This window comes from Curcuma longa, unplaced genomic scaffold, assembly GCF_044706935.1.
Source record: "Curcuma longa cultivar G26 ecotype Majalengka, Jawa Barat unplaced genomic scaffold, ITB_CL_G26_1.1 contig_18626, whole genome shotgun sequence".
Classification (NCBI taxonomy): domain Eukaryota; kingdom Viridiplantae; phylum Streptophyta; class Magnoliopsida; order Zingiberales; family Zingiberaceae; genus Curcuma; species Curcuma longa.
In genome coordinates this window covers 127,192-140,418 of record NW_027430861.1, presented here as the reverse complement: position 1 = coordinate 140,418, position 13,227 = coordinate 127,192, and the positions used below count along the sequence as shown (strand labels likewise).

Here is a 13,227-nt window from a genome sequence, read left to right as displayed (position 1 = left end):
TTCGTAACGGTTATAATGCATTCAATCGATTTAAAAAATTAAAAATTTAAAAAGAGATAATAATAAAAATAATATTAAAAAAATAATTAAATAATTAATTATATACGATTAAGACAATTAAGTAATTATGTATAATTAAATAATGAGATAGATATTTCTAGTTTTTGACTCTTATACATCAATATAATTGATGAAGAAGCATATAAAGTCAAATCAAATTATGGAAGACAGCTAATGGCACAATAAAAGACACCGCAAGTTGGCCCGATTTCTAACCGTACGATCAGCCACCGACGCTCCTGATTAGACTGGGCGGGTAAGTGGACCAACCCGATCCGCTACCCAGCTCGGCGCGTTGGAAGCGTCCACGTGGCGAGACTCTACTGGCCGCGTATGTTTCCAAATGCCAAGCCAAAGAGTCGTCAAGTCCGAAATTGACTAATTTGCCCTCGGGTGGACTCCACCGTTATATCAAGACTACCACGCTTCGGCTTCGCCCCTTCCTTCTTTCCTCAGGGACGAGGGAAAGAAAGCTCCTCTCTCCTCTTCTCATCTACGCCTCGTTTTTCCGTCGGTTGTCGGCGGATTTCTTCTCCGCACCGGCGAATCTGATGGAAATGGGTTCAGTTGCGCGGCCGGAGGAGACCATTTTCCGATCTAAGCTGCCGGACATCGAGATCAACAACAATATTCCTCTCCACACCTACTGCTTCAAGCGGCTGGCGGAGTTCGCCGACCGGCCGTGCGTCATCGACGGCGCCACCGGCAGCGTGCTCACCTACGCCCAAGTGGAAGCTTCAGCCCGCCGCTTCGCGGCGGGGCTGCATAGCGTCGGAATCGGGCGCGGAGATGTGTTCATGATCCTGCTTCGGAACTCGGTCGAGTTCGTCATCGCGTTCCTCGCCGCCTCCTTCCGGGGGGCCGTCGCCACCACGGCGAATCCGTTCTACACGCCTGGAGAGATCCACAAGCAGGCGGATGGCTCCGGCACGCGCCTCATCATCACTGAGTCCTGCTATGTGGACAAGATCCGTGACTACGCGGCAGATCGCGGCGTCACTATCGTTGCGGTCGGCGATGGTCCCGTCCCTGATGGCTGCCACGCCTTCGCCGACCTTCTGGCTTCCGACGCCGGCGCGCTGCCGGAGGTCGAGTTCGATCCGGACGACGTGGTGGCGCTGCCGTACTCGTCGGGCACCACTGGGCTGCCCAAGGGCGTGATGCTCACGCACCGCAGCCTGGTCACCAGCATCGCCCAGCAGGTGGACGGCGAAAACCCCAACCTCAACTTCTGTCCCGACGACGTCCTCCTCTGCGTCCTCCCCCTCTTCCACATCTACTCCCTCAACTCTGTCCTCCTCTGCAGCCTCCGCGTCGGCGCCGCCATCCTCATCCTGCGGCGGTTCGAGGTCGGCCCGCTGCTTGAGCTGGTCCAGCGCTTCAGGATCACAATCGCGCCCTTGGTGCCGCCCATCGTCCTGGAGTTCGTGAAGAGCCCGCTCGTCGACAGCTTCGACCTCTCGTCGATAAGAATGGTCATGTCCGGCGCCGCCCCGATGGGCAAGGAGGTTGAGGAAAAATTCATGGCCAAGCTTCCCAATGCCAGGCTGGGCCAGGTGAGGCCTCTACTCTTTTTCTTCATCATACCGCACAAGCTTAAAAAAAGTAACGATAAGCTTCGACTTTTCGCGATGCCTTACCCTTGGACCAAGTCATTACTTGCTCCACTCAGCTCCAGCTCAAACAGATCGTGCGATTCCTGCACAGATCTAGCAAAAGGATTTTGCAGTGAACCGGAGCTCACGCGTCAATTTTCTTCATCTTGTTCAAATCTGACAGGGCTATGGGATGACGGAAGCCGGGCCGGTGCTGTCGATGTGCTTGGCATTTGCCAAGGCACCGTTCGAGGTGAAGTCGGGCGCCTGCGGCACCGTCGTGAGGAACGCCGAGATGAAGATCGTCGACCCGGAGACGGGGGCGGCGTTGGGGCGGAACCAGCGAGGCGAGATCTGCATCAGAGGTGCCCAAATCATGAAAGGTGAGCAGGGCACACTTTATGCTGCACTTTGCCATTCATACATGCTTTAATGTCAATTATGCCACGATTGTTTGGTAGGACTGCCAAGATTCTTTACATTTTATACAAAGATTATTCAAAATTCTCTGAATAGAGTTATGATCAAACATCCTAAACCTCTTCATCACTGCTAAAATAAACATTGTGCGAGCTATTGAGTAATCTAATCTACAGTCCAAAGAAAAATAGGTTCCAATCTGGAGGAGCAACAAGCAAGGGGTAGTTTCTTTTAGGGTTAATTCTCTCCTTTTGTGTGGAACAGATGGAGTTGTCTTTCGAGTAGGCGTGGGAGTTAAACCTCACTATAACTTAAAGAGATGTGTCTGAAGTGTGCCTGACTCTTTAGGATCTAGACATTGCGTTTCTCTCAGGTGTTTGTTGGAAAACTACTGCAATTTAGGAGGATTGTTTGGGTATCCGAGAAGGTGACTTGGTTGATTTTTGTGAGTATATCTATCTGAACCTAAGCAATTCATAATAAGATTTGATATGATGTTGAAATTTGGTTCCTCACACAATGATTAATTAGATACCAAGATGAGTAGCTGTTGTTCTTCAAAATGATGTTCCCACAAAGATTAGATAAATGAAAAGATCACTATTCTTTTTACAAGGAAGATAATGAATGCATATCCAACAATGGAGGTAGGGAGATTTTGTGATTAACACATCAACTAACCGATGAATTTCATTATGTATGGTTAGACCTAGGAGTTGCTTATTGTGTAAGGACATTTCATTTTTTGTTAGGGCATGTACCAACTCGAAGGCGATCAACTCTTTCTTAGAACAGAAATAATCTAATGACTATATACAATGTTCGGTAGCTGGTTGTTCACCAAAAATGTGATGCGATTGAGACACAGCAGAGAAAAGATAGTGGACCTCAATTAAAAGATCACATATTAAGGCAAGTGTTGCTTTTGTCCACTTGATTGTCCCATATCATACATATACATCTACTCAAGAAGCATGTCATAGCCAAGTATTTCATTAGTGGCAAATTTGATTTAGCTACATCTATTCGATTCGATTACCTGCTCGAGATGCTGTCTTTTTGTCATCTGGTCACCCATGGCTATCAAAGTTCCTGATTGATGGTTCTAATCAGACAAGTCTATTCCTAATTGGAAACAATGGGTACACAATTCACCCCTTCATGTGACAGGCCAACAATCTTAATCCAAGTTAGGTATTGGTCAACAATCATTTTGTGAGGTAGGCTTGACAAAGGTGAAACACCAATTAGTCGTTGAGAAATTTTCATTTTGTCCCCTAAAATTTACCTTCTTTCGCAAAATACCTCCAGAGGTGTTATTTTTAAACTTTATACTACACTGATCCTTATCAATTGAACTAATCTACATTCTTCATTAAGCTGGGACCCCTGAATCTCAGAGAAATTGCAAGAAGTAGGTTCCTATCATTTTTCACTTTAATATTCAAACTTCTGACAGATTGATATTTGAGGTCGAAATGTTTATGGCTTCTGTTCAGGAATAGCCTGATCTGATCAGATTCTTTGCTTTTTAATATTAAAATAAATTTAGATATATGGGTTGTTTAATTTTCCTACAAAAAGCAACTCCTGTCAAATGACAATGCTTGTTTGGTGCAATGTCTTAGTCAACTATACTGTTCTTTAATGATATGAGTATCTATCACATCAGTTTTCAATTAAATAAAGTGATAGGGTCAATGGTTAAGGGAGAAATGAGGGCAGTTCGAAATCTCTAGATGATATTTTGGTCAAGTCAAAACAAGGTTGACCTCAAGATTTCTATTGAACTTCATGCTCCTCTAATGGGGAGAAATGACACTATAGTTTCCTTAGATTACTGATTCAGTATGCTATTCAGGTTACATCAATGATCCAGAGGCCACAAGGAACACCATCGACAAGGACGGGTGGCTGCACACTGGGGATGTCGGTTATGTGGACGACGACGACGAGGTCTTCATCGTCGACCGGCTCAAGGAAATCATCAAGTACAAAGGCTTCCAGGTAGCTCCGGCTGAGCTCGAAGCACTACTTGTTACCCACCCTAAAATCGCCGATGCAGCTGTTGTCCCGTGAGTCTCCTCCACAACACATTGTTTGTTTCAATTGGCCTTGCGGGATTCGCGCACTAGATCTACCGAGCACAGGTCTGATAGTAATTGTCCTGTCGTGGGTTTGATTTTGCAGGATGAAAGATGAAATTGCTGGGGAAGTTCCTGTTGCTTTTGTTGTGCGGTCCAATGGCTCAAAAATCACCGAAGATGAGATCAAGCAGTACATCTCGAGACAGGTAAAACATCGCACAACGAGTTCTTGTTCATTTGTCGACCTTACATGTCTCTAATTCCATGACTTTTCATTCACCCCTTCAATACTAATATATCTTCTTTAAAAAAGATGAATCTGTCACTTTAGCGGTCTCATGGTCGGTCCTACGATCTATCTGTGAGGAGGTAAATCGAGAAATCAGTTGGTCACGACGGAAAAGGATATTAATACTAATATATCTATCTTTTGAGAAGTGATGTCCTGCCCGTCCTCCTGTTTATGATATCCGTCTGCGATTGAATGCGTGGGACGTCCAAATTACTTCAGGACTCTTTGACTTATTTTGACACACACTCAATCGTAGACGTGTACATAGGAAGACGTGCAATATATCATCTTCGTGTATTTTTTAATCATATTTTTTTTGATTTTTTATTTAATGTGCATATTTATTATTTTGTATTTATCGGTCATCCAAATTGTATTAGATACTATGGTGTCAGATTGCATTATTGACGGTCCTGAATGAGCTGGACCACACGTACCTAGTTGCTACCCTTGTAGCTTTGTGGGGTATGGGCGAGCTAGGTTAGGTACAATAATTTCAACGTGATTTATAAGGAGGCATAGGGGGCCCTTTGATTAAATTTTGATAGATGAATTAAGGCTCGGTTGGATTCACCCACCGACAATCAACAATCAATTCTTATCACCCGGACAATAGTGCAGACAGGGTACCTTCTCAACCTAAACTCTCTCTCGTAGCACATCCTCAATTACAATTATAAATAATTCATCATCTTATATTTTAATTATTATCTTATTATATTTAATATTATTAAATTTAAAATTTTTTACTTCTAATATTTTCTATCAATATTTAAATTTAATATTTATTCTTTCACCGTCTAATAATTTCCTCTTAGTGGTATCTAGGCTGGTTATTAATAAACAATCACATCTTGTCGAGTGCAATATTTCTAGAGGCTTCGATGGAGGTCAGTAGGTGGATCCCAGAACCAGTTGCAATCATTTTGGTGTTTCTTATTAAATTGTTTTCGTACTTTTAGGTTTTGGAAAAATGGCATGGCGAGTCTCTAATTAGGAATTTGATGAATGATTAAGGATTTTATTGTATTATTAAATAATAGGAAAATAATTACACTATCACCTTCTGAAATTACGTTAATCGTTATTGTTAGCAATCTCTTAGTTTAAATTTTGTCAAAATATCCTCATACTTTATAAACCCTAGTCAATTTGTATGCTTGTAAAACCATTTCGATGATACTAGGAGGGTAAATACCGGTTTTGATATGCAAGAAATTGAAATTTATCCCTTCTTTATACTTGGAAAAAAAAAGAAGAGGATTTATTTCTTCAAACTTTAATCATCTAAATTTGAACTTTCATTCCTTGCAGGTGGTTTTCTACAAAAGAATCAGCAAGGTTTTCTTCACTGAAGTCATCCCCAAGGCACCATCCGGCAAAATCTTGAGAAAGGATCTAAGAGCCAAGCTAGTTGAGCAATTCCCCATTGGCCCGTTTCCGTGATTGTTGCCCGGACTGCTAATGGGACCGTCGTCCACGACCACAGATACATAATCTATACTCCCCTAGATGCTGTGTCCTATTCCTCACAGAATACGCGCTTCCAAAATGAAACACAGCTAAGAATTCTTTGCACCTTGTTCATTTGTATTCGGTATAGCACTATTTGGTCTTTCTTCTCCATCGATAATATATGTTCTAAATTTGTGATGTTTTATGACATTGATGTGGATAAGTTATACAATATGACTTGTTACATTTGGTATCGTCAGTCAGTTTGTTGGTTATAGATATTTCACTTGTAAAAAACTTTGTTTAATTCATTGAACAATTGCAATATCTCTGATCCTCAAATTTGATGTTTGTTTTGAGACTTATAAATCTATGGCCAGCATGATTGTATTTTTATTTTATCTTTTTGTTCTATCATTTATTGGATTTGACAATAGGTTTATTAGCTAAGTGATAAATAAACTAATATTTCAGGATTATCTTCTTTAAATGACAACACGTCTATGTAAGTAACATTTCGTTATTATGCATTTTTTCTTGTTTAATCACATTTTGATTTCATAATACTTTGCATAATTATTCTAATTCTATTATTTTATTAACTTTACACTACAGATCTCATCCGCATTTATCCATCAAACATCAAGATATCTTTTATATTAATAATTTTTTTTATTCCATCTAACTATCATCATTCAACAAAAAAAATATATATTAAAATTAATATCATAATTAAAAAAATATAATTCAATAAAAATAAAATAAACATCTATCCAAATATATTAAAATTACCATCATAGTTAAAAAAATATAATTCAATAAAAATAGAATAAACATCTAGAAGTTGAAAAATAAAAATAGAAGATCAAACTTATTTAGATTTTTTAAATTAATTGCTAGTGAAATAAAAAAATATATATATATATAATATTCTAATACCCTACGCGCATAGTGCATGATAGAAAATTTCGAATGTCCGAAGTATTCTGAGTGCTCAAAACATGAACAATGTCATCATTATTTATTTATTTTATTTACGATTAAATCATTTAAGATTTTTTCTTTAAAATTTACAAGTTAAGTTCTAATATTAAACATAAAAAAATTTTAAAATAAAAAAAAAATTAATTACTCACCAGGTGTGTCAAATAAGAAATGTAAAGATAACAACCCAATACACTTCCATGAGTAATTAATTTTTTTTATTTTAAAATTTTTATTTTTATTGTACTATATATCCTATAAACCAACCCCTTTTAAATGGTATAATTGTAAAAAAAATAAAAAATGACTGTTTACTTTCCAACGTCCGAAACACTTCCGGACATCCACAATTTTCTGTTGAGGATGAGGTATGCAAGTATCAAAATCTTATATATATATATAAATATTCATATCGGATATAAATAATTTTACTAGACCCACCTCTATATTCATATCCAAAATATTTTCATATCTGATTACTTAATTATTTAATCGGATCTAAAAAATCCTTTCATACCTTCCTCTATTCAAGTTGGATATCTTTCTATTGGGTTCGAAGAAAATTATCATCTCTACTTTACACCCAATAACTAACTAATACCTTTTTTTTTTTTTGACATTCTACTACTTTATATTATGACTACATTTAATCTTCTTAAAATCAGTTAATCGTCTTTTATCCAAGCACATGATAGACTAAGTATTTTCTATTCTACCGATTGAAGTTGCCCTTGGAATATATTTCTGATATTCAAAATTTAATTATATGTACAGAAGAAAAATAATGCATTTTCACTGAACAAACCCGTTCGATTTGGCCCCATTTTTTGTCGAATGCTTGTGTTCCTCTGCGTCGTAATGAGCAAATGCAGCATCCAGAGCCTGGTGAGAAGGAAACTAATGAGCAAGGGCGTTCAGAAGAAGGAAAACAGTGGTTGGGATGATGACGATTGAACAAAAAAGAAAATGAAGGGTTTTCAGAAAACATCGATACAGAAGTGAATAACGAAAATTTAGGATTTCCCTTAGATGCTTATGCATGTTATAAGCTTTGTTTATTTATTTATTGGTGAATCTAAGAAGTATGTATTTGGGTTTCAAATAAGCTTAAATATCAGCTACAATATGACGGTTAGGAACTAGCAATTTTGGAGGACTTCGATATGGAGGATATACCTGAAGCATGGGCTGAATAAGAAGAGAGGTCTGATGCCGGAAATCCGACTGCACATCCTTTATAGCCTGCAAATGCAGAGGAAGCAAATGCAAAATACAGTTAGCTTTTCAGATACATAGAAGAAAGGAAAAGAAAAAGAAACTTTACGTGCAAAAGTAGAATTCCTAGAAGTGAAAACGAAATCGCAAGATTCAAAACACGATAGCAAGGTCAGAAATTTGAAATGGAAATTCCTCCGAGATGGTAAAGATTGGCACAAACAAAAAAGAAACTTCCGTGGAATCGCACCCACCCCATGATTAATTGGCGTAAGTTGGATACTTAGTGCCAATTAAAAAAAAACAGATGGCACAAACAAGGATGGCAAGGACAGGTTGCCTCTACATTTCTTGGAAAAAAATAGATGATTTGCAAAGGAGTATATGCATAGGTAAGTATAAATTTCACAAAAAAAAAACTTTTCGTTAACCATCACCGCCAAATCTCGATGAAACAAGCAAATTGAAATTTAGAACGATGTCTCTCTTTATTATAATCAATGTATATGCTACATGAATGTAATGTTACCTTGAGCTTCTGATAGATATCAGCCATAGCACTCTTCAGCCTAAGAACCTAATTCAAATAATGTATCAGATAAATAGTTTAAAGAATTCGTAGGTTCTGAATAGGCTCAAAGATGAGGTAAATCAGATGGAGAAAGTTAAAAACTAATGAAAGAAACACTTAAAGCAGAATATAATGTAAAGCGAACTTACGAAATATGTGAATGTTCTAGGTGAATTTGTTACCAGGTAGTTTAGAATATTATCATGCTCGAGGGAATACCCAAAAAGTAATTGATGACAAAAACTAACCGATGATAAAAATTAATAAAATTGTGAAGCCCATAGCAGGAAATGAGATGTTACCTTATTATATAGGTGTGCAGTCGTGATTGGATAAGATGACCAAAAGTGTCAAAGTAACTCCTGAATTGACACGCAATGCTAAAACAAAAGCAAGGTGTAAGAGTTGTTCTCTAATCTAATGACAGGAACAAACCATTAAAAATCTTCAGATGGAAAAACTTGCAGTATAGAAGTCAATGCAATCCTATACACTAAGGGCTCGTTCGGTTGGAATGATAGAAAAATTTAAACAATGATGGAGAGGTATGGATGGATGAAGATTAATTGATCCTATTTCGCTTGTTTGTTTGAACTGAGAGATGGATGAAAATGATCCATCTCTCTAATCCATCCTTTCACATGTTAAGTTGGAATGATAAGCCAAACAACAGACAACTAAATTTGAAAAAAAAATAAGAATACCACCCTTTTCTCTATAACTCCTATCCTCTCTTCTCTCTTTAAAAAAATTTAGTAAAATTGAATACTTTATAATTTTTCTTAAACAAACTTTTAAAATTCTTAATCTAAATGTGTAATCATCTATTGTCTAAAAACATTTGTCAATCGTAATTGATTAATAATATTTTTTTCAGGTAGCAGACCATTGATACTATGGATGGCAGATGTTGGTGTCAAGGCAAAGGACTGCATTGTTCTTGTAAACACATGAATGGCACCAGCGGTAAAATAATTCCAATCAGGTTAATTCACAGATCGGATGTGGGAAAAAACTGAAGGTTAAATTAGAATCTATATCCTTCAACTTATCCATTGATTCAACCTTCCAACTAACAACTGAACGAATAGATATATGGGCCCACCCATCCTCTTATTCATTTTATCCATTCAAATGAACAAGCTCTTATAGTTGGAGAACTACTAGGGTACATGATCAAACAAATTGGAAAATTTTCATGCAACTAATACTAGTATAAAATCTTTCAGGAATCAATGTACATATGCTTCATGCAATATTAAAGTTTTAACGAAACTCACAAGCATAATTTCATCTTTATTCCTTCTAGGTAATCTATCAAGGACGCTTTCCTGAGAATTCTCCAAGATTGTATCTGGTAATCTGCTGGGTAAGCCCACTAAGAACCTAAGCTCATACCAGTGAGTGAGTTAGGTTTTCCTGCTCCATACAATAGTGATAATTTATGAACATGAAAATTAAATGATACAGGCAAAAAGCATTTCTCTAAAACAAAGGTCAGCATTGAATTTGACAGTGTGATCAAGAGCACAATCCAATAAGTAAAGCCTCTTGAACAGTGAGGATCTAGCCACAATAATTACCCCTTTCACATATGATATGCATTACATGACTCAGACAATAATATTGAGGTCTTGTTTATGGCTAGGGAAGATCCAACCCTTGCGCATTAGTTTCATTGTCAGATCCACAAAAGGGAAAGATTGCAAGTACAAGGATCATTCAATTATGGAAAGAATGAAAAGTGAAAGAAGCTAAAGGAATTTGGCAGGGAATGACATTAAGATAAGCAATATTTGCGAAGTTGCTGAACTCAAAAGTAGTAAGCGAAAAGAATGAGTAAAAAGCATACTTTTGTGTAAGTGGGCCTTTTCTTGTGCTGATGAACTCTGGAAACTCTAGGCAAACAATGGGCCTTTTCTTGTGCTGATGAAAGTAGTTTTTTATTGAAAAAGTAAAAACAGTTATAATGTTAGAATTTGATCCATGAATGCAAAAGTTTTTTCTAACTATTAATTGTGGCTGTAATACTTCTTTATCAAATTCAACCTATGTTTGGTAGGGGTGATAATCCTAACAAAAGCTTGTTATTAACTTAATAATTCCAACAGTAAACAACATAAGTCCGACAATTTTTTTAAAAAAACAAGGGTGTAACAAAGTGACATGATCAGGATACGACTTTTGCCCAGCTCCATGGAAAGCTGAATCGATATCCTTCAATGACATTGGCTTCCTTGAAGGACCAGCTTTTAAGGTTTCTTTTGAACTAGAAGTAGAAACATTCTGCAAGAATAAGATGTATAGGTAACTGAATAACAATTAAGATAAAACAACTGAACTTCACCAAATATGCAATCCTTGAGTAAGTGTGGCTTTGAAGGTCTGAGGATTTTTTTTCTCTTTTCTTCTGCACCTGATGGATAACACCAACAATAAGCAGCAATTACCTACTCGTGAATAGACAATGGTTCCTAACAGCGACAATCCAACTGAGGCATCCAATTTGCAGTGCATAACTGAAACTTCTTTGGTGTATAAGAATACATCCAATGTCAGAAAATGCCATGGCACTAAAAGGTTTCTTTATGACTAATTATTTTCAAATACCAAAAGGCTCAAGTAAATGAAATGGAACAATTGTTCATCCCTTTGTCCACTGCATTTCTTTTCCTTAATCATGCACAAAAAGGGTACACCCTGCTGCTTCAGTAACAACTCATTAAGGTTACATTAACAACTTGTTATTAAGCAGGTCCAAATCAGAATCACCGTGGGGTCATTCCACACAACTAGAACCAAAAGATAACGACCTCGGAAAAAAAACTCCATCAGTACTGGCAGTAGTTTCAGTTATATTATCTTCATAATCCCGGAAATCTGCAGTCCTCGATCATCTGAGGAATGAAACAACCACCCGGACGAGCAAAAGAATGACAAAAATAAAAGATCTGATGGAGAGCAATCGCCAAAGCATTAGGATCAACCAGTCACTGAACTCTAGCAGGTGGACGCAGAGAACCTATGTCATTAATCTCTGTTATTCGGAACCTAAAGTGATCCAAGTACAAGTCCAAACCGATCAACTACATCCCCCTGATTAGATGTCCAAATTCAAGTAAAACCTCCGCAAAAATGAAATATTTAAGAAAAATCCGATCTAAGTTCTTCCTAAATGTAACTTGAAGAGGAGACAGAGGATCGATCCAGTTTCTCACCTTAACATAACGCCTCGACTTCTCCATTCCCATTCACCAGAAAGAACCAAAGATTTCGATCCCAAGAAAACAAGATCGGCCCCCGTGCCACGGAAGTCAAAGCTAAAGTATTTCCGACTCGAACTGGTTCGTATTAACGAAGCAAAATGCCACGACTCTCGACACCGACCAACTTTAAAAAAAAAAAATGGAATCGAATAAGAAATCCCACCAGGGGTAGTAGCTCAGATCTTGCGGCGGTCGGGTGCAGTTGAGGAAGAGGCCTGGCCGCTGGATCGAGGATCTCGGCGACGAAGGGAGGTGAGCGAGGTGGGCGGTGGAGGTCGAGGCGGGGAAGGTGCGAATCATGATGCGCCGCAATTAAATCTAAACAATTGCTTATTTAAAAAGAGCTTAACTTGGATTAAGAGTTAAATTAAAGATAACAACTGCTTATTTAAGAAAAAGCATACCTTTGTGCAAGTGTAAAATAGAATGGAATGGTAGTAGAACTCATGAAATAGTATGATTAGTGGAATATTTTATTTCATTCAGTGTAATGGATTTTTATAGCCGTTGGAATTTTGAAATATACTTAATACAATAAACATGTTTAATTTGTTTAGTGCAAGATGTCTAAATGATATACAGCATGAAAAAATACAATATGAAATCAACATTATACACTCAATTACATAGTTGTGGGTCCCATTCGGACCCACTGCATGCAATGTGTCATGTTGATTTCATACTGTATTTTTTTCATGCTGCATATTATTGCTCTTACAAAAACTCATATCCAATTCTTCTTGAGAGTTGATTAATTTCGAGACGGACGATCCGATTCTATATTTGAAATATTCGACCCAACTAACATGATTCTCCAAACATATTTGGTCCGATCGATAAAAATTTGATATTTCTTATGTTCTTAACTTGTTCAGTTTGCTTAATTATTTATAGCTTAACTAGTCAAGTCAATTTGCTTAATATTCAAACATTCGAGTTATCTAATTTACCCATCTATTTGGATTGTCTTTTATCTATCTTTACTTTTGAAGTATAGAGTCTTGAAATTGTATGTCTTTGTAGGAGCAAACAAAACTTCCATAAAATCAATTTTTAATTAAATAATAAAAATGTATAATTTTTTATTAACCTGATTAAATTTTTATTTAAAATTTAACTATCAATCAAATTAATTAATTTTATATGAATTCAATTTATTTAATTTTAATGATAAAAAAATTCAATTTATTTGATTTAGAATAGATTGATTTTGTTACAACCGAATGGTCAATCATGTTTAAGAGAATAAATAGTTGAAAATATTGAAAGAAAAAATAATTTT

General features: G+C 37.1%; 1 protein-coding gene and 1 long non-coding RNA gene across 2 annotated transcripts; one reads left to right on the top strand and one right to left on the bottom strand.

Annotated features, from left to right (window-relative positions):
- The first annotated feature begins 508 nt into the window (after positions 1 to 508).
- Positions 509 to 6,236, top strand: LOC141816893 (4-coumarate--CoA ligase 1-like). Its single transcript, XM_074704615.1, has 5 exons — positions 509 to 1,616; positions 1,840 to 2,038; positions 3,937 to 4,150; positions 4,266 to 4,368; positions 5,769 to 6,236. Exons 1-5 carry the CDS (start codon positions 612 to 614, stop codon positions 5,898 to 5,900), a joined length of 1,653 nt encoding a protein of 550 aa, XP_074560716.1. The 5' UTR covers positions 509 to 611; the 3' UTR covers positions 5,901 to 6,236.
- A 1,391-nt stretch (positions 6,237 to 7,627) lies between these two features.
- Positions 7,628 to 9,060, bottom strand: LOC141816894 (uncharacterized). The gene is made up of 4 exons (XR_012600755.1): positions 8,982 to 9,060; positions 8,638 to 8,685; positions 8,070 to 8,135; positions 7,628 to 7,775 (listed from the first exon to the last, which is right to left on the bottom strand). It is a non-coding gene; the product is annotated as an uncharacterized LOC141816894 (long non-coding RNA).
- Between the last annotated feature and the right edge of the window lie 4,167 nt (positions 9,061 to 13,227).

Excerpts from the sequence above, each read along its gene's own strand:
- LOC141816893 (XM_074704615.1), top strand. The coding sequence starts at position 612 with ATGGAAATGGGTTCAGTTGCGCGGCCGGAGGAGACCATTTTCCGATCT. Across the intron at positions 2,039-3,936 it reads AGGTGCCCAAATCATGAAAG|GTTACATCAATGATCCAGAG; the intron begins GTGAGCAGGGCA and ends TATGCTATTCAG. Across the intron at positions 4,369-5,768 it reads AGCAGTACATCTCGAGACAG|GTGGTTTTCTACAAAAGAAT; the intron begins GTAAAACATCGC and ends CATTCCTTGCAG.